Source organism: Rhinopithecus roxellana, chromosome 1 (assembly GCF_007565055.1).
Source record: "Rhinopithecus roxellana isolate Shanxi Qingling chromosome 1, ASM756505v1, whole genome shotgun sequence".
Classification (NCBI taxonomy): Eukaryota; Metazoa; Chordata; class Mammalia; order Primates; family Cercopithecidae; genus Rhinopithecus; species Rhinopithecus roxellana.
In genome coordinates this window covers 84,444,588-84,465,962 of record NC_044549.1, presented here as the reverse complement: position 1 = coordinate 84,465,962, position 21,375 = coordinate 84,444,588, and the positions used below count along the sequence as shown (strand labels likewise).

General features: G+C 39.6%; 1 protein-coding gene across 14 annotated transcripts in view; it reads left to right on the top strand.

The window, feature by feature from the left end:
* The window catches only part of CADPS (calcium dependent secretion activator), a 492,502-nt gene that overhangs the window by 397,541 nt on the left and 73,586 nt on the right, over positions 1-21,375 (top strand). For 8 of the 14 annotated variants that reach the window (XM_030927221.1, XM_030927201.1, XM_030927198.1 and 5 more), the window contains 2 exons: positions 12,325-12,480; positions 16,359-16,506. In XM_030927221.1, coding sequence (XP_030783081.1) covers positions 12,325-12,480; positions 16,359-16,506 — 304 coding nt within the window. Of the gene's footprint in view, positions 1-8,886; positions 9,034-12,324; positions 12,481-16,358; positions 16,507-21,375 lie in introns of all 14 variants that reach the window. The other 6 variants (XM_030927190.1, XM_030927193.1, XM_030927179.1 and 3 more) reach the window with 2 other exon arrangements.

The following is a 21,375-nucleotide window of genomic DNA, read 5'->3' as shown; positions in this document are numbered from 1 at the left end:
TATGTTTAGGAAAAAATACCTACTCCACTGACCTAGAACTTTGTGTAACTCTGTTTAACCCAGATTTTCCTAAAAGTATTTGACCACAGTGTGCTTTCTTTAAAATGGGACATAGACCCTGCAGGATAAATCTTGGGAAATCTTGTGGGTTGCAAGTTTGTCAATTTCCACAAATGCTTGGCAAATTTTACATCTTATTTGAAAATGTTTGGCCGGCTTGGTGCCATCTCCATTCCCCAGATGGGAAGAGGGCTTGACTTGAGGCTCCAGAGGGTCAGTCTCAGACTCCCCTTTCTGAAAAAATAGAGACTCCTATATGGAGAGTTTGGTGGTTATGGTTTGATGGTTTGAAAAGCTCCAGTAAAGCCTAGTGTTGGATTTGCCCTATTAGTTTCTTTCCTTTTTTTTTTTTTTTTTTTTTTTTTTTTTTTTTTTTTTTTTAGGAAATCATTTTGTTCGTGCTAGTCTTTTATATCTTTGGGATGCAGCAAACAGTATGGACTAAAGTAAAGGGTTGTTACAAACACATTTTAGGAACTCCAGAACAAATATTCATGAGGCCTTTCCTCAGTTTGGAAGCGTTGATTTGCAGCCTATTTTAAGGCAGTTTTCTGAACTGAGACCCTCCTCTAATGTTATACTGTGTAAGGCTCTCACTGATAAATTAATGCAAAATAGGCTTTTCTGCCCCCCTTCCACATCTGAGCCACAAGAGAAGTTTCCCTATTGAGAGGAGGTTAATAACCAGTAGCTCTTCCTTTGCAAATACCAAGAAATTTAAATTTTAGTTTGTTATTCTCCAGTTTATAACAGTCTCTTAATATGGCCCTACTGACTTTTAACTCATGAGGGTAGAACTGGGTCCCTTGATGGAAAGTTATTAATGAGAGACTTTATTTTTTTTTAATGCTCAATACAATCAAGACAGTTGTGCTGGAGAATAGCTATTAAGAGGAAAAGGTTAAAATGAGTAATATTTACATTTTAAAATAACAGTGGTCTTGAAATAACATTTACTCACTTGCATTTAAATACAGAGACTACTACTAGTAACACACATGGAAGAGAACAATTGGTATCCTTCACTATTCCTTGAAGAGCCCTAGGTTTAGTGCCCCATCTTCCATTTACTAGCCAGAAGTCAAGGGTTCAAATCTCTATGAACTTGTTTGCTCCCCTGCAAAACTGAAGTTTTCAAAATGTACTTATCCGGTGTCTGAGAATTGTCGTGAAACCTTGTGATAATGTCACTAAGTCATTTTATAATCTGTTAAATTTCTTAAAAGTCAAAGACGGCCGGGTGCAGTGACTCATGCCTGTAATCCTAGCACTTTGGGAGGCCGAGGCGGGCGGATCACAAGGCCAGGAGATGGAGACCATCCTGGCTAATATGGTGAAACCCCGTCTCTACTAAAAATACAAAAAATTAGCCAGGTGTGGTGGCAGGCACCTGTAGTCCCAGCTACCCAGGAGGCTGAGGCAGGAGAATGGAGTGAACCCAGGAGTCGGAGGTTGCGGTGAGCCGAGATCACTCCACTGCACTCCAGCCTGGGTGACAGAGCAAGACTCCATCTCAAAAAAAAAAGAAAAAAGAAAAAAGAAAAAAAAGTTAAACACAGGAGTGCTACTTCTTTGGGGGCATTAAATATTCTTAATACTATCAGAAATAAAGATAGACTCAAAATCATCTTCATACCTGAAAGTCTTAGTCTAGGAATGCTTTCTTGGGAATTTTTTTACCAATTAAAAAAATAAAATTTGAACCCTTGCATGGGCAATTTAAAGGTCTGCAAATTGTGAATAAAGGAATAATAGTTGTGAATAATAACCTGAGAATTATGCAGATATGTGTGTGTTTTTTAGTAGCTTTTTGCTATCCAAAATTGTGCTGTTAGTGAATATGATTGTGGTTTGTTCAATTCATGCTAAATAGTATATGCCTTTCAGAGTACGTGGAGATCTTTTAAAGTGTCAGCTAAGGGCTGGGTGTGGTGGTTCACACTTGTAATCCCAACACTTTGTGGGGCCAAGGCAAGAGGATCACTTGAGGCCAGGAGTTCAAGACTAGCCTGGGCAACATAACCAGACTTCATCTCTACAAAACAAAAAAAAGTAGCCAGGCATGGTGGCGCAGCATGTAGGCCAAGCTACTCAGGAGGCTGAGGTGGGAGGATTGCTTGAGCCCAGGAGTTCAAGGTTGCAGTGAGCCATGATCCTGCCACTGTACTCCAGCCTGGGGTGATAGAGTGAGACCCTATTTGTATTTTTACAAAACAAACAAACAAACAAAAACAGTGCTAACTAAAATACAAGCTACCACACACATTGTATCAGCCGATTTTTAAACAGAGTATGGATGCCATGGGACAGCTTTGCAGAATGGAATAAAATAGAGTGTAAAAAAGAGCTTGGAGACATGTTATGTGCTAAGAGGAGTGAGTCTCTCTATGCTTCCTACGATGTGAATAGAAATAAAATATGAACTTCCATCTGACTACTTATTGGTGGGTTGATGAAGAAGCAGATTCGTTTCTCTTCTTGGATTTTTTTTCCAAGTGAAGAATGATCTTTTTGGCATACTTCTCATCAAGCTCACCTCAAAACAAGAAATGAACTTAGGTAAATAGATTTAGTTTGCTCAGTGTTTTCCATTTTTGCCACATAATCTTCCAATACACACATACACACACACACAGAGCCTTTCTTTCAAATAATTGTTATCCTCAAATAGTTCTGTTCTTCTACTTTTCAAAATTTATAAGCACCTGGTTATAAGTAAAATGAGAAATGCATTATAATGTTTACTTCAAAATAACTAGCATTCAAAATACTGAAGAAAAATAGCCATCTGATAAGAAAATACTACCGATGTATTGAGTTTGCTAAAAAAGGGAATTAAAAATATTCGTTATCCTTCAGATTTTCTTATTTCAAAATATGGCCCTGTAAAAGAAAATAGAGATATCATCATTTAAGCTTGTTACAATTGAGGTTGTTTAAGATGAACAACAAAAACAACAACAACAAAAATAATTGAAGTTATTTGATGGAAAGGGTAAAATGGCTGAGTCCTATGGCAGCCTTTCCCTAGAAAAACAGTCTTCCATCTCTTCAAAAAGAGAAAAGGGAGGCTACATCTCTGTTTCCGTTAAGCCAGACACAGTCATGGTTAGAGTCTCTATGAATTGGTGGAAAAATGTCATCTCATTGCTTCTAACCACAGCTGAAGATAGTCAGCTTCTCAAAGACAGTCCCAAGTTGTGAATAAAATCTGCAGCCCATGGCCCTCTCATTGGTTTCCATCAGGACATGTAGTAGGGTCACCATTCACGGTTGGGCAGGTTGCTCACAATCCTTCTGGCAGCTGTGAATAAGAGATTTTGGTCCTAACGAGAAATGGACATTTCCATCAACTCTTCAGTGTTAGCTCATTGGTAATAAGCCATGGTGGCCTTCAGTATGAAAGAAAACCTAGAAAGCAACTCATTCAAAGTCTTACCGAGTCTCGTACCTCTGCCACCCTTGCCTACTACCTTTTCCCTGACAGATGGTCACTCAATCTTTACTTAAACACCTCCAAGCATGGGGAATCCTTGGCTACATGGTTGTCCACTTCAGGTTAGGACTGCTCTGAGGTAAGAGCCAGGACTTAACTCTGGACGTGGGGTTCAGAAACCAGACCAAATTGAGAACTAGCTAAAACAAGGATGGGGCAAAAGTGGCTTTCCATAAGACATGCCCACCAGTGTGCCATGTCAGTTTACCATTGCCATGGAGTTACCGCTCATTTCCATGTCAATGACCTGATGACCCAGATGTCACTACCCTTTGCCTAGAAATATCTTACATAAACCTCTCCTTAATCTACTTGTAATTAACAGCATGTGTAAATATGACTCCACAACTTCCCTGAGCTGCTACTCTAAGCACACTGCCTGTGGGAAAGCCCTGCTCTACAGGAGCAGTCACAGCACTGTAATACCACCGGAGTTTTTACACTACCACTCCAATAATATCAGCTCACCCTTCAATTCTTTCCTGGGTGAAGCCAAGAACCCTCATGGGCTAAGCCCTACATTGGGACTCACTTGCCCCGCGTCAGCTCTGATTGGTAGAACTAAACACTGCTTCTTAATATGTGCACACTGTAAAGTCCAAGATTCTCATTTCCCAAAATGCACTTTCTCACTCTGCCTCAGATATGCATATAAAAAGTGTTTTTAAATGTCACTTTCCAAGTAGTCATAGACGTCAATATCTTTTTTTTTTTTTTTTTTTTTTTTGAGACGGAGTCTCGCTCTGTTGCCCAGGCTGGAGTGCAGTAGTGCTATCTCGGCTTACTGAAGGCTCCGCCTCCCAGGTTCAAGCAATTCTCCTGCCTCAGCCTGCCGAGTAGCTGGGACTACAGGTGTCCACCACCACACCTGGCTAATTTTTTGTATTTTTAATGGAGATGAGGTTTTACCATGTTAGCCAGGATGGTCTCGATCTCCTGACCTCGTGATCCACCAGCCTTGACCTCCCAAAGTGCTGGGATTGCAGGCATGAGCCACCACACCCGGCCATCAATATCTTTTTTCAAAATAAGTTTTATTGTGTATATTTAAGATATAAAACATAATGCCATAAGATACATATATAGTAAAATTGTTACTATGGTGAAACATATTAGCATATCAATCATCTTACTGATAATAAACCATCAGACCAAAGACACCTTAGCAATATGCAGGTGGCCTGGTGTCAAATAGACAAGTAATGTACTTGGTGTCAGATCTCGTGATTCTGCCAATAATTTGCTGGGTGATCTTGGGCCACCAAGTTTTCTGAGTTGAGATCCTCCCTCAGTTCACCTCCCTGAGGTTCAGTATCCTACTTTGTCAAACAAGGACTTTGAATAACCAAAGCTTTTCCAACGCTAACATTCCTGAAAATATCACTCTCCATATTCAGACACATATACACATTTGATCATCACTGCCTCCCTAACACCTACAGCAGGGCCTGGAACATAACAGGTACTCAATAAATGTTTGTTGATTAATTGCCATATTTGTTAAAGAACCCACACAGGCTGAAAATTATAAGGATGTAATGGGAAAACTATAGGGATGTTTCCCCAGATGAGGGTTTCAATCTAGTTGGGTCTGAGCAACATACACACAAGAAAAATGACTTTATGAAATGTCAAAATTATGAAAAAAGAAAAATGACTTTATTTGCCAATGTACAAATTTACAAATAACATAAGGAAAAGTTATGAGGACACAAGAGTAGAGGGGAATCAATTTCCACTAAGGGGTCATGGAAAACATAGCTGGAGGGCAAGATTTCAAAAGGGGTAGGAATGCTGGGAAAGATGATGTCCAAAGGTAGAAATACGAGGGAGGCAGAGCATGCAAACGCTGAGTTTTTGCCAGCATGGATTATAACAAAGGCAAGCCATAAAGTTGGAGAGATGTTTGGGAGGTTCTAAAGTCCCATGAAGTCTGGAATTTTTTTCTGTAGGTGATACATTCTCAATGGGGGCTTTACAGCCCATAAATTGGTGAAAATTGACTCGGGCGGGAGGGCAGGGCTTAAAAACATCTTACTCTTTTTATGTATAAAGCACGGATCTACATATAGTACATAAACAGATATTCTATACATCTGTGGTATTAAATTTGCATGGAGAAGGAAGTTGTGAGGCAGGATGATAATGAGTAAAAGATTGTAAAATACTGCTCTAGATTCTAGGAAGATATTAGAGAGTGCCCCTGCCCCAAAGCAGGCATTGGACCTAAGAACAAACACTGACAGAGGCTTCAGTCCTCAAAGCATTAAGAAAAGACAAGACAAGATGTACTGCATATATGTATGCAACAACTGATTCATAAAAGTAGAAGGCATTTCGTGTCTTAAACCCAACCCAATCCATAAATCTAAAGTCGAAATCTTTGAGAAAGACACAACAATATCCCTTCTGCATGGAGTCAGTGTCTTGATTAGAATCAATTCTAGAAGCAGGAATGACTTCACCTCCACTCATTTCCATCCATAGAAGTGATGAGACGTGCACACATCTGTGACACTCATCCATGTAAGAATGAGTAGATGAGAATGTTTCTAAACCATCTACGGATGGGCACTTTGGCCTAAATGGAAGCTATTCTTTTTCAAGAGTCCCCAAAACAAATGAGAGTGTAAATTTTAATGCATATAAGTTGTTAGGATTGCAATTCATACTTCTTGTACTATCCAGAGATATCCAATTATGATTCTCTCAGAGATGCATGACTAACTTGTTTTAAGGTAGCTGCTAAAAGAGCCCTCTTTAAAGTAATAATTCATTATAGTCATCAGCAGTTCCAGGAGCCTCATTGGAACTAAGTGCTACTTGAAAATTCCCCCTTTTCACATGTATATTAGTAAAATATTATGCTTAGAATTACCTCCTTGATTATTTATGTTAATATCCAAATGAAGTATTAGTAACACTAGTAATACACTACATTATTTTTCTAAGAGCAGAAATATCAAGCATGTTTCATCCTTTTGAAAGTAGAGCATTATAAAATGTCACATGAAGGAAATGTTTCTATGAGTCCAGTGCAGTAGTCCAGTTGAAATGTCATATTTTACAAATACAGTATGTTTTGATTAATAGAAGTATTTTTTTATTTTCGTGTGCAAAATGAAGCTCGCTTCTAATTTGTGTACCCGCCACCCGCTAATATGTTTAAATTAAATTGCTTTTGCATACGTTTGTATGTTATTCACTCCTAGCTACTTTTAATTTGCTCAGAATTGACATTTTAACTTTCCAGGCTGCCATCTCTAAGATCTTCTAATTCCTTGATCATTATTCAGTGTGTGTATCATTTAATGATCACATTTGCTTATATAGGCTTACACATGTCTCAGTGGAAATCGCCAACGGTTTTGTTACATGGCAGTGTTTAAGACTGAGAGCCACCAGGGACTGAATTCAAAGGCAAATTCCCCAGTTAAACAGAGACACATAAAAGGAAAAGTTCCATTTTGCCTTCTATTTAATAGTCGTATAGTTAATCTTTTCTTGACCATTCCCACAAGAGCACCCTTTAGTTTCAAGTAGAGATGTATAATTGGCTTTCCCAAAATGTGAGGTGTGAAGGACAAATCTATGAGACACCTGTTTTGCTTATGGAAGAGAATGCCAGGTAGACAATTTTGCATTCTAGGTTTTTCAGTCTATGAGCCAGAGCTATATTGCCATTGTGAAAGAACAATTTGTTTCTAGAGGGAGACAGGCGTTCAGGTGATCTTCAAGGTCCAGAATTTCTGACTTAGCAGAAGGCATGTACCCACCCCCACTCCCCCACCCCCCAACTTCCCCATTCCCCAACTCCCACACTCCCCTACTCCCCCACTCCCCTACTCCCCTACTCCCCTACTCCCCTACTCCCCCACTTCCCCACCCAAGCAAGCCCAGAGGCAGCTCCAGCTCTTGCAGGAGTCCTGTTAGTCAAACACAGCTTGCCCAGGGCAGAGCTGCTTTGGCAAAACTTGCTCTTCTCCTGCAAGATCCAAAAAGAGAACCTCAAGTCCTTTGCCAAAGTGCTGTCAACTTCACTTAAACAGGAAGGCTCCTCTCAGATGCAGAGTTAGGCTGGGCTCTACCGTGCCAGTGACTTTGGCTGGATGGAACACCCTTAAAATGCCACTACTGAGACACACGGTGCCAGCTTGTGGAGCCATGTATGACACAGTCCTTCCAAAGAAATACAGTTGATTCAAATTGGGGGTTTTGTTTTGTTTTATTTTCTCCCTCTACTTATAAAACCATCCATCTCTCTTCCATCACATCAGTTGATCCATCTTTGTCCAAAAACAAAAGGCTGATACGAGGTAATATTTTTAACTTTTTAGTCACTTTTAACTTATTTTAACTTTTTACAGAAAAATACACAACTTGATTAATTTTCACAAATTGAACACACACCCATGTAAGCTATCACACAGATCAAAAAGTAGAACCTCTCCAGAAGTCCCTGTCATGCCTTCTCCCAGTCTCTGTCCCACTTCCAAAGGTAACTGTTATGATATTTTACATCCACTTTTGGTCAAAGAGTCTAATACAAGAGCTGAATTGGGGATTGTTTTCATTTCCTTGGTTTCTATTTCTGTGTATAAACATTTCTGCATTTTTATTGAACTTAGTTTGGGAGAGAAAGTTTCTATTTTCTTTAAATGTTCTATAAAATTATTCAAATCTGATCCTTCTTCTTCATACAATTTTGTAATTTCACCATCAACTGACACCTCATTGCCCATATACCTGTCTTTAGAAGTAGCAGTTGGAAAGAGTTTGGTTTCTGTACATCACCATTAAGTGTGCCTCCATGTGGGTGAACTTCCTACTCTATTTGATATCTAATGTCTGATTGAGAAATATGCCTCCATCAACAATAATTTGTTTTAAAAATAAGAAAATTGAAGCGCTCCACCATTTCTATCAATCCCAGTGACTTCACAACAACCCCAGCCCCAGCCACACCAAGAATTCCAGGAACTTCAAGTTCTTAGCATGAGAAAAGTTCTAGACTCTTATGGCAATGGATATGGAAACAAAAGGCCCCTCCCAAAGGCATGTGATCATTGTGTATGGGTGCTCCGCAACTGTCCGCACTTTTAAGTCACTGTGTGGTTAATTTTTTTTCCATTAACTTTTGTCATTTCTCTGGATACAGAGCCACACCACAGCTTCCCATCCGTAAGCTGCTTTCTGAAGTGTGTCGCTTGAGTTTTTGCTGTTGTCTTGCTCTGGACTTGGTCAATTTATTTACAATTGTCGTGTGCTTCTGCCACATCTGCATTGTCACTGTGATGGTATTTTTTTCTTTCTGTCTGTTTCTTCCACAGGAGTTTAACCAGTAACCTACCCAATGTGAACCTACCCAATGTGAACCTTCCCAAAGTACCAAATCTACCAGTTAACATCCCTCTAGGCATCCCACAAATGCCTACTTTTTCGGCACCGTCATGGATGGCTGCTATATATGATGCGGAGTGTGTATTCAGTTCACATTAGATCTCATTTAAATTTAAGTGATCTTGGCATGGATATGTATTGTTTATTTCTATACATTCTATATAACAGAGATGGAGATGGATAATTAGACATATTTTGCTGATCATATAGAGACAATATTGTTTATTTCTGGCATACATCATGTTTGTAAGATGTTTGCTATATATACAGCACTAACAATTTGTCTTACGCCCACTGAATGCTGGAGGACTATGTTTCACTTCCTGAATTCTTTTGCAAAAGGATTCTACCCTTTTTGGCAGGTGACATGACTTTAGGAGCTAGACATCCAAAAATAGTGGAGGAAACCTCTTTGATGGGCTGGCCAGTCATCTGTGGCCTGATCCAAATCTAAGAAGGAAGCACACCTACCTAGAATCTGGGGTGTTTTTTTTTTAAATAAAAATAAAAAATTCCTAGAGAATGTTTAAACCATAAAGCATATTTCTGGTGTCAGCAAATGGCAGGATATAGTAACAGTATGTTCAGGGCTAAATGAAAATTTCTGAATGGATCAAGCCTTAGTCATGTAAATGTTATGTAAAAAATATATTATGTACTTTCCAAGGTCACAATACAATATGGTGCTTTGAGATCTAGGTAATGAGAAGTTCAATAATTCTCTAAACACAAGATTCAAGCAACAAATAATTAAATTTTTGGTAGCCATATCATCTGATATACTCATTCACATGAAAGTCAGAGTTGCATGGGCCACTTCTTGAAAGCCAGCAGTTTGGGGGAGTGAGGGTTGAGAAGCCATTTCTTCTAGCTTTGAAAATGAATTTTCTCTGCTTTTTTGGTTAGCAAGAAGATCGAGCACCCCTAAATTCTACCTCAGGGAAATTAGAACCACGTGCGTGATTTAATAAGTGAAACAAGGGTTAGCGATTCTGTACCCTTCTTTGATCCTTTTCTTAGACCACAGCTAATTATAGGCCAGATAAGCTTTTTCTTGAAAGAATAAATTGGCACATTTTCAAAGGGAAGTGTTATTATCAAAGGAATAAAAAATGGTCTGAAACTGGCAGTGATGTTTTGAAATCTCAGAATCACATTCATCAAGACGGCCCTCAGCATTTTTATTTTTGCAGTAATCCAGGCGGAGGACAGACCATTAAAATGACTGCTCTATTTGGCTCCTCCAAAGCTGCCTAATATTTTTACAACCTATAGTTGCTCACAAGTTCACAATGAAATCTATGGTCAATGTGTCTGATTCTCTTTTAAAGGCAAATTAAAACCTCCAAAAATTTATATCTGAAAAAAAAATCCATAAAAGAACACAAATCATATTCATGCTAAGATGACTATATGAAAAAATTAGATTAGGTAGTATCTGTGAAAAATTTAAAAATATCAGAAAGCTTCTCTTATCTTCCTCTGTGCATGCTCTGTGACACTGTTTTTGAAAAGATATGAATCAAGACATTGTAATAAAGCAGATAATGGTCTCCGTTCAATTAATTAAGGCATGAGTGGGAACACATTTTGGTAACTGCTCAGCAATCAAAATAATCTTGGTGCTATTGCCTTAACATTAACAGTTTATCTTAAAAATAAAAAGAAAATATTCTTTTCCTCATGTCAAAACTTAATAATAAGCTCTTCAAAGAAAAAAAAAAAAACCCTACAAGAATTTTTTGAAACTCTGAAACCAGATGGGTGTCAAAATGTTGTTGTAATAAATACCAATTATTGCATTCATATGTACTTAATGATTTAAAACATACAACCATGCAGTTCCAAAACGGGGCTTAGACTAGACAAAGTTGGGGTTTCTTTTTCCCAAGCATAGGTTGGGGTAGGGGGAAGGCTGAACTTTCACAGAGCAACAACACATTCCCCCACTTTTGAACAATGCTCACGGCAGTATCTGAAAAGAAGGCGTGGATTCTCAATCACCCACCAGGAAATGCCTGATTCTATATCTTTTCATAATTCCAGTTTCTTCCTTTGCCACCTTTCATTTTAAGGGCGTGTTGATATGTTACCTGCTCCTTCGTGTCAGATACATCTACGTACTGACCTCAGACTGGTCTGTCCTTGAAAACTACCCTGTTGGTCCAGGCCGTAGGCTCCCTCTCAGCATGTTTGGGCGTGTGCCCCCTCCCCGCCCTGCAGTAGCTGTGTATGCATTTATGCACTAGCTATATTTCTCTCTGAAGCATTAATTCAATGCAGCTGGCATCTGTCACAATAGAAACACCCACTCTCATCTGTTTCTATAGACGATGTCAGAACAAGTGGTAATGCATGGTGTGTTGGACATTTTATAAATTACTGTGTTAGCATTAGTGGTATGCGAGGAAGTGGGTGGGGAGAAGGACACCCCTCAGAGCTCCAAATGGGATTGTTACAAAAGAGACAGCCAGCCAGAGAAGGGCAGGAGGGTGAGAGATGGAGCAGTTCTCATACACAGGCTTTTTGTAGATGCCCAAGGTAAAAGTTTCTTAGACGTCATCGTACAGAAAGGCATCAAGACCAATTTCCCCAACTGCACACAGGACTGGGTAAGATGGTGCAACGGTAAAAGAGCTCAGGTTTTGAGCCCTAAAGCATTAACAATATCACTTGTCCACTAACTTCCCCTGCCCCAACTCACCTCATCCTGGTGAGGACCCTGCCTATGCAATGGGCTGGTCTATGAAAATTGGAACAGTAACCAAACTGATCTAGAATTTTGGAATCAAGGTATCCAGGTGTACCCCTTTTGATCTGAGTCACCCTAATTTCTTTCCAGCTCTTCAAGAGAGAAAGCAGGTCCTCGCTCACCACTTTGTTAGCACTGTCCTTTGAAAACAAAAAGTCTTGTGCAATTTCCAAGAGGCCTCCACTCTGGAGGGGAGCTGGGGAAATGCATGAAACCCTGAATTTTAATAACTGCATGTTGCCATGTAGTTATTATCTGTTGAGACTTATTTCTCCCCCTGGTTCGTGGCCTTCATCTGAATCATCACATGTGTTAATGTGGTTATTAAAAGAAGGCTGATTTTTACCATACACCACTCTCCTGGTTGTTATGGGGCAACACCTTCCCCAGACTTCTCACTGGTCTGGGGTAATTGGCTGAGCAAAGCACACTAAGTCATGTATGGTAAAACTCAAAATCTGCCGGTGGAGATTCGCCCCCGCCTTCACCGCCAACACACGTTGTTTTGTATGTTGAAGCTGCTGTTTGCCTTCTAGCCCCCAGTTGTCTCTGTGTTCGTTTTTGTAGAGCCTGAGGGCATTGGGTGACTCTCATTTTCTAATTTTTATCCTGCCAGTAATGGGTCAGGCACCTCAGAAGATCTGTTTTGGAAACTTGACGCCCTTCAGACTTTCATTCGGGACTTGCACTGGCCTGAAGAAGAGTTTGGAAAGCACCTGGAACAACGGCTGAAGTTGATGGCAAGTGACATGATCGAATCTTGTGTCAAAAGGTAAGCATAGGTGGCTGGACAGGTTCTGCACGCCTTCCCCACCATACACAGACTCAGGGAAGGGTAGATGGCTGCTCTTTGGATTGGCTGTAATTTGAAACTAATTGGAGAAGGTGATTGCTTGTCAAAGTCAGCTGGAGTAGTGGCTGTCAACGTCTAACTTACATTCACCTGCCCTCCGTCTGTCCCAAACCCAAAAATAATCTGGCTGCCAATTTTTTCATGGTTGTTGGCTTTAAGAGGAAGAGATCCCTGTCCGTTCTTGTTTGTATCCCTGATATCTAGCAGTGTCTGGCACAAAATGCTTACCAAGTAAGTATTTGTTAAATGTATGAATGTGTGCCTGAGTGGACAATTAGAAGGGAAAAAAAAAGAATATGCAATTGTGGAGCCGGCATAGCCAAGATAGGTAGCAGAAATCTAATGCTTTTCTAACCATGTGGATAGGGCCTCAGCATCATCATTCACTCTATATATAAAAGATGAGCATATATGTGGCCCACCTTGTAGTTGTCTTGTTGAAAGTCTAGCTGGATTTCAACAGGGAGTCATGAGACGTTGAACATGACCCTGTTTTGTCACTGTGGCTTTTAGGACTAGGGTAGGAATGCTGCACTTGAAGTTCCCAGACAGACTGTTCTGAGAAGGTGAGGGAAAAAAAATGAGGACAGTATTCGTCCATTCAGCAAACATCGTTTGAGCTCCTCCCATATGCCAGGCACAGGGCTAAGTTCTTGGCATACAATGAAGAATGAGAGACTGCATCCCTTTCCACATGGAGTGTCTCTATATTAAATATAGAAATAAAATTCCACTGATGTGACATCATCATCATCACCCTGTCTACCCTCAGATACACATCCAAGTTCCTTTTCTAGTTCATAACTGTTCCATTATTTTTCGTCATTCAGAAAAAAAAAAAAAAATAGATCGCAAGCAGCGCAGGTTACTGCAAATCTCCAGATGTTGTGTAGCTTCGTTGATGGATCAGTTGTGGGTGATGGGGGCTGGGTTTGCCTGGAAGTTCTTTGAATTTATTATTTCCTATCTTGGAAGAGGAAAGGTGAAGTAATATCATCAGAACTAGAAACCAAAAAAGCAAAAGAACAATGCAATCCCAGGCAGGTGAACAGCGTCTCAGCAGGAATTGAGAAAGGAACTATGCACTAATGGAGAATCTGGGCAGATGTTTGAGGCCACTTCCAGAAGCTTAAAGTTGTAGTGATCCAGATTTTTTAGAATTGTTCTTTATTCTCACTCTTAGAACTGAAGGCAGGCCTACTTCTCAAACTCAAGGTCAAAATATTTCCTTAGGGTCTTGAATTCCATGATCTCCTAGATAGTCTATATCAATTTTAGGAAAAGCAATGTTTTTCCGATGGCCAAACCATTCCATAAAAAAACTTTTTGAGTGATCTGTCCTAGGGGTGAAATGCATTACAGTAAAGGTTTATCAGTTCCTAAACTGTGCACATAATTATACAGAAAAAGATGTGTGTCCTTCACTGAGAAGCCAGTCTCCTGGGTAGGGATCAAGAAATGGGAAGATGCTCACAGAAAATGGAAAGATATGAGGATGTCACAGGTGGATAGGGACTCTTATCCCTTACCATGCTGTAATCATATCTTCATGGTTCAGACACCTAAAGAGGGTGAGCTGCACAGAGCCAGTGAGTGGATCTTGTTCATTTGGCATTCCTCACCCTCCCCAGGTCTCAGCACCATGCTTGGCACACAGTAGCTGTTAAGCAACCTTTTCCTGACAGAAGTTGCTTCACTGCACATGGATGGCTGGCCTGGACACTTAAATTTCCTTATGTCCCTTTTAAATCAGCTCAAAAGCAGACAAGAGCAAAAATGGGTGGAAATATCCCCAGACCTACAGATTCAGAGGACAGAGCATGGAGGAGTTCTTGGATGTTTTAATACGTAGAATGTACATTAGAAGAGCCTAGAACCATTGTTTTCCTCAGTAGAACAGATTCTATAACCCTTGTTCTAGGCCAACATAGTAAGGACATTGTTTCGTAGGTATGAATATGCAATGCCAAAAAGTCAATAAGGCACTCCTCATGTTTCAGTGCTCCAGAAATTTAATTCATCAATTTGACAGACATTTGCAGAGTCTGCAGTCTGGTCTATATCAGGTTACTTGTGCTGAACACAAAACAAGGCATGCTGTCTTTTGCCCTCAAGCAGTCAGTTGAGTTAAATGACTTCTCCTTTTCTGGCTTTTTGGTCCTATAGAGCCCTCTCAGTCATATTAATTTTGCATTCAGCTTCCTCTTTTCACAGCCCTGCACTCCAAGGGCTATGAACAGTTCTCCTGTGAAAACTGAAGACGATTACTTCATTGGAAGGGAGCAATTTAGCATTTCCATTTCTCAAATTGGGCCGGAACTGGCACACAAGCCTCAGAAGATCAGCACAGGGACCTGTCCAACTCAGTCCTCATCAGGCCTCCTTTTCACAAAACCAGCAAATGATGTATTTTCAGCGTAGCTTAAAATGATCATCATGATTAGAAAGCTACTTCAGTGCACTGAGTCTTCAGAAGCCAAGATACATTTATCTTTAACATGATCATATAATATATAGGGGTGTTTTAAGGGTTTGGGTTTTTTAGGTTTTTTTTTTTCTTAAGAACTGGGCTCCCAACCTTAGAAATTATACTTGGCTTCCCTGCATGCACTCAGGGTGTGTTAGCAAGCTGGCATCCTTTCCTGAGCTAACTAGCTGTGTGGTCCTCCTATGCACTGTTAGAAAACTGCTACAAATTCCTCTTAAAGCAATGCTTTCCTGGTGGCTGTATGATCTCCAGAACTTGACAGCGAACAATGCTAAAAAGATGCATCAGACAAACGGGGCTTTAATAAAGCCACTTACTAACCCGGTGCTTTTCTTTAAAGACATTTGATGATATCACCCACTTCCCTGAAACCTTTTAAAATATAACTAGACCCCTTTTACAATGCTGATGTCAAGGATAAGAGCTCACACCTGTATTACCAGCTGGCCATGTAGGGCTAGGCTTCTTCTATGAGTTGTTAGCACATGGCTGATAATCATAATTTGACCAATGTCAGAATTATGTTACATTCAGATTCCACCATCACACAATTCTTGAATTTGTATATGTATATTAAGCATAATTTTAAATCATAAAATAATGTGTTTTATTGCAAAATAATACATTGACATTGAAAACAAAACATGATGGAAGTTCCCCAATACCACGTCTCCTAATTTCACACCCCTCCTCAAAGGTAGCCGCCTTTAACAGCTTGGTGTATTTCCTTTTTATGTCCTTTAACAAGCAAGAACATTTTTTTAGTCTTTCAAGCAATGTAATAAACTTGCTGGATTTTAAATTTTTGTCTCTTTCAAAACCAGAAACGGAAAATAAAAACCCACAGCAATAAACGTCATTTAAGATTTTTTTCCCCACCACGAGGTTTTGAAAATTAAAAACTACTTTGGTTTTTTGTTTGTTTTGTTTTATTAATGAAGTAATTCAAGGTAGGCAGTTGCCAGTGTGAGAGAACTTACATATGCTATACTGCTATAATCGAGTTTTTGTGAATTCATTCATTCTCCTGCAATTAAGGTTCTCCATAGCATGTAAACTATAGACAGAAATATGCCAAGCTACAGGTGTTCCGTGTACTGCTGAGAAAGGAAGGGTGTGCTTGGCTGTCTCCATGAATAGGCCTTCCTTAGTTGGGAAAGTCATTTAAAAGGGAACACATGTGAAGTCATTGTTGACTGAAACTGATTACAGCCTTCAATTTTCTTTTTCACTGACCTCTCAGAAAATATCTCCTCCACCTGCTGCCATCTGAACGCTGAATTGGTCTTTTCCTACTTTGTTTTAATAGAACCAGGATTGCATTTGAAGTTAAGCTGCAAAAAACCAGTCGATCAACAGATTTTCGAGTCCCACAGTCAATATGCACCATGTTTAATGTTATGGTTGATGCCAAAGCTCAATCAACAAAACTTTGCAGCATGGAAATGGGCCAAGAGGTAAAAAAAAAAAAAAAAAAAATACAGATTTTTTTTTCCCTCTTCATTGATCATGTAGAAGAAAACTTCACAAATTCCTTCCATCTACCCTAGTCTGCTAGTTTCAGAAATACACTCTAACATTTGTGGATTAAGCCATGGATGAGTGTTCAGTATCTGTTTGTCAAGTAGATTTCTAAGGCATGTGCTGATGAGAATGTCAGTCACTTGGAAGTGATTCTTGGCTGGAGTTGGGGTGGCCATAAAGTTCCCTCTAAGCTAAATGAAGTTTGACGACCTTATTTATTAGGCTGGTGTCTCCAACAGATCTGTGTTTTGCCAGAATGAAAGTCATTTTCACATTTGAAGTGCATTTTATCACTTTGAACATCTGGACAGCAAGAGAGCCTTTTCTTGCATCAAAAAACTTCCAGGATATATAATGTTAGATCACCCTGCTACCCAATCCCCAGCCAGCAGGTTCTGAATTTCCAAAAAAAAAAAAAAAAAAAAAAAAAAAAAAAAAAAAAAAATTTGCAGACTTTCAATTTTCCTTAGACTGAATTGATCGTGAATCTTTCCTGACCAAAAGTTTAGTCCTTTGCTAAGTTTGCAATTCCAAAGCGGTATTTAAAATGTAAAGGAGAAGGAAACAGCAACTTGGGCTTGATTAAAGACTATCATGATCATTTTTCTCTGATGGCCTTAAGCCAGCTAGATATTCATATACCAATTTAGAATTAATTCAGAAGCATTTCTGGCAACTCTATGTTGTTGCCAATTGGCATAAATTGCTCCTAAATCAGATCTTTCGATACCAGCCTTACATGTTCAGAATTTTTACTAAATTATATTTGCTCCTTATTCGTTATTTATTTTCTCTTTCGGCACCTTCCATTTTTAAATGTGGGTTGGTGGTATTCTCTTCCTGGCAAGATCATCTTCAACCTTGTTTCCCCTACAAGTCAGCTTCCTCAGCCCCCACCCCCACCCTGGTTAACTCTGTTCCCGACTGATTTTCTTGTCGAGGACCTTTCCCTGGGGTTTACGTTCTAGGCACTGGAGTCAAATTCAGGGTGCCCTTGGTTCTCTGTCCCAGCATCATGTGCCTGTGTGAATGATCTGGGGCAGTGGTTCTCATATTTCAGTGTACATTAAACTCATCCAGAGAGCATCTGAACACCCAGATCAGTGAGTCTCACCCGAGAGTTTCAGATAGGTCTGGGGTGTGGTCTAAGGATTGGCATTTCTGACAAGTTCCCTGGCGATGCTGATGCTGCTGGCTGCTCCAGAGACCACACTATGAGAACCACTGATCTGGGTACTCAGTATGTAAACCTGACATCAGGGGAATAACTCACGTAGGAAAGATGGCCCCCTTGGGGAAGACCTGGGTTCGGTGTTCAGAAACCTAGATTCTTCCCCTGGCTGAGCTGAAAGCTGGAGTTTGACAAATTACTCAACCTCTTTGGGCCTCAGTTTCCTCATCTGTAAAATGATAGCACTATTCTAGTTTTATTCAGGCTATTTTTAGTGGCATAATCTGTTTTTCAAACCAAACCAAGAAGGCCAGCATGTAACACAAAAGTACAGCTGCTCTGGATGGAGAGGGGAGGAGGGGGCCTAGAGTCCAAGCTGCCAGGTTGCCCTCTGCTCTGTACCTCTTCACTGCCCACCACCCACCCGAGCTGCTCTGGAATATTTAAACAATCTTTAGGCTTCATAGAGCCCACTTTAAGGGCCCTGTTTTTGGTGATCTCAAAAGTTCATTGAGATCCCTTTGAGTTCATATTTTCCAGGATCCTGTGCCTCCTTAATTTTTCTCCCCTTGAAGCTACTATATTTTAAATTGAGATATAATTCACATACCCATGAAATTCACCCATTTAACATGTGCCATTTAGTAGTTTTAGCTTATTCACAAAGTTATGCAGTCATCACCACAGTCAATTTTAGGACATTTTTATCACCTGAAAAACTGAGTACCCGTTAATTCTCACTCGCCTCCGCTTCTCCACAGCCCTAGGTAATCACCAAAATACTTTCTGTCTCTAAGAATTTACCTGTTCTGAACATTTCTTATATACAAAATCATACAATATGTGGCCTTTTGTATCTGGCTTCTTTCATTCAGCATAGTGTTTTCAAGATTCATCCATGCTATAGCCTGTATTGGTCGCTCCTTGTTAAGGCTGAGTCATATACTCCGTTGTACGGATATACCACATTTTGTTTATCCATTTGTCAGTTGATAGACATTTGAGTTGTTTCTATTGTGATTAATGCTGCTATGAACATTCATGTACAAGTTTTCATGTGGACCTGTGTTTTCAACTCTCTTGGGTACATACCTAGGAGCAGAGTTGTGAGGTCACATGGTAACTCTGTGTTTAGCTTTTTGAGGAACTTCCAACTGTTTTTCAAAATGGCTGCACCATTTTACATTTCCACCAGCACTATATGAGAAACCTGATTTCTCTGCATTTTGGCCAATATTCATTATCTGTCTTTTTTTATTGTAGCTATCCTAGCTCTGTGTATGAAATATCTCTTGTAGTTTTTTATTTATAGTGATGTTTAGCATCTTTTTATGTATTTATTGACCATTGCATATTTTCTTCAAAGAAATACCTATTCAAAATCTTTTGCCAATTTGAAAAATTGGGTTATTTGTCTTTTTATTGTTGAGTTGTAAGAGTTCTTTATATGTTCTGGATACTAGACCATTATCATACATATGATTTGCAACTATTTTCTCCCATCCTGTGGGTTTTCTTTTTCATCTTCTCGATGGGATCCTGTAAAACACAACAGGTTTCTTTTAAATTAAATGAAGTCCAGTTGATCTATTTCCCCCTAAGTCTTCTTGAGATGTACATTTTCACTGAGTTTTCTAAGGATGGTGATAGGCCAGGGTGCAGAAGGGTTAATACAACAGGACTGGTCTTGCCTTCTCAGCAGCTTCTGCAGTCCCTCTCCAGCTTGATTCAATAATAGCCATATTTCAAAAGTTCCCACATACCTGGTCAGATGGCGAAACAATTCTTCCAAACAAACCAAGTCACTTTGATCTGGGCTTTTTTCTTTTTGAGCTGGGGGTTTAGGGAGAGTAGTGGGAGTAGGGGAGTTGCTGTCACAAACTTCACTGAGAATACAAAAAAAGGTATGGAGCTATTTCTCAGGGGAAAAAATACTTTCACATATTATTACTCTCCAATTTCAGAGGACCTGGGGACCTCCTTGACCAAACCATAGACCCCAGTTGGAGAGAGAGGATGAGAAAGAACAAGTTGACTTTTATCACAATGGTGGACTCTTCTTTTTTCTTTACCACTAATCACTTCTGGGCTAGGGTAGAATGACCTTAGCTTGACCTAGGAGCCTGGTTTTATAGAAGAATAAGTTGCTTTTTGGTTTAATCATGGCATCCCATGGACTCCATACCTTAGCTGCCAAACAATGTGTCATCATTTGCTGAATGAAGAATATAGCATGCAACACACAACCTTTGGGAAGTATGTAGTTTGTTAAAATTGGGTATTAAAGTCCCCTAATTCTGGATATAAAATCAGAAAGTTGTCTTGGACTTGCAGTCACATTTTTGACATGAAAGAGCAGTGTCTATTTCTTTCTAGACATTGTTCTATTTGATAAAGTAGAAAAGACTACCCGTATTCTCCCCATATGACTCAACATAATATTTTTAATGAAAACAAATAACTGAGGCTCGTAAACATTTCTTGTTTCTCCCAAAATAGCAAGCGCGCGTACACACACACGCGCACACACACACACACACACACACACACACACACATCTAGACTATGTATCTTTATTAAGGGCCCATCTAAATAATGCATCCTAGTCTGTGATTCTTGTTGTAAGGCTGTTGGTTTTTTCCCAAGCCATCCTAGAGAGAGCTATTGTGACATTTTTCCTTAGTATAATTGAATCAGAGACACTTAAATGACCAGCTGTGGGAAATGAGGCTCTTCTTTGAATGCCAAGTGGTTGAGAACAGGTGAGAATAAAGCTAGCTTGACTTAATTGTCTGTAAATATGTACTTCTTCTAAGTGGCCTAGCACAGTGGCTGTAACCTTAATCAGAACTTAAATGGAAAGTCATATGGAAATGTTTCCTCCTTGATTTTTCTCACTTTGTAGAATGGGAATATTCATCTCCAAAGTAAAGCTGAGTTGCTAAAATGAGATTTAACAAGAATATCTGGAAACATCCTGGAACTGGGATAAGAATAGATGAAAGTCCAATGTTTTATGTAGTCTGCATTTCTGAGTATGGGATATGAAGCCCATATTGCAGGCCTAGCTACTAATACCAGCCTCCACCTGGGTCCCAACTCCCTCAACCTGCTTTACAGTAGATACTGGCCAGGTGATGAAATCTCCAATTTTAAGATCACATCCTGGATTTCATCATTGGGTAATATCACATCTAAAGGCAGCTGCTGAAACATTTGTTAAGCATAGTTTTCCATCTTAAATATTTATTTTTTTCATTAAAATTTGTGAAGTACCAATAGAAGGGAAATTGTGTATTAAATAGTTTCTCACTTGGTCTAGTGTGTTTTCATCTCATTTCCAAGGTCAGATGGTCTTAACAGAAAGACAACATACACACAATCTGTTCTATGACAAGGCAAAATGTGTAGCACAGGAAGTCAAGTGGAATGATTTTCACACAGTAATTGTGAATTTTCAACTCAGCCCATCAGAAGCAAAAGTGAACTGACCAAACTTCCCAGGCCATTGAATATTAGTAGTTCCCTCAGGATATAATTTAGGCGTATAGGGCAAGTTAATCCAAGAAGGCCAGCAGAGGCCAGGCGTGGTGGCTCACGCCTGTAATCCTAACACTTCGGGAGGCCCAGG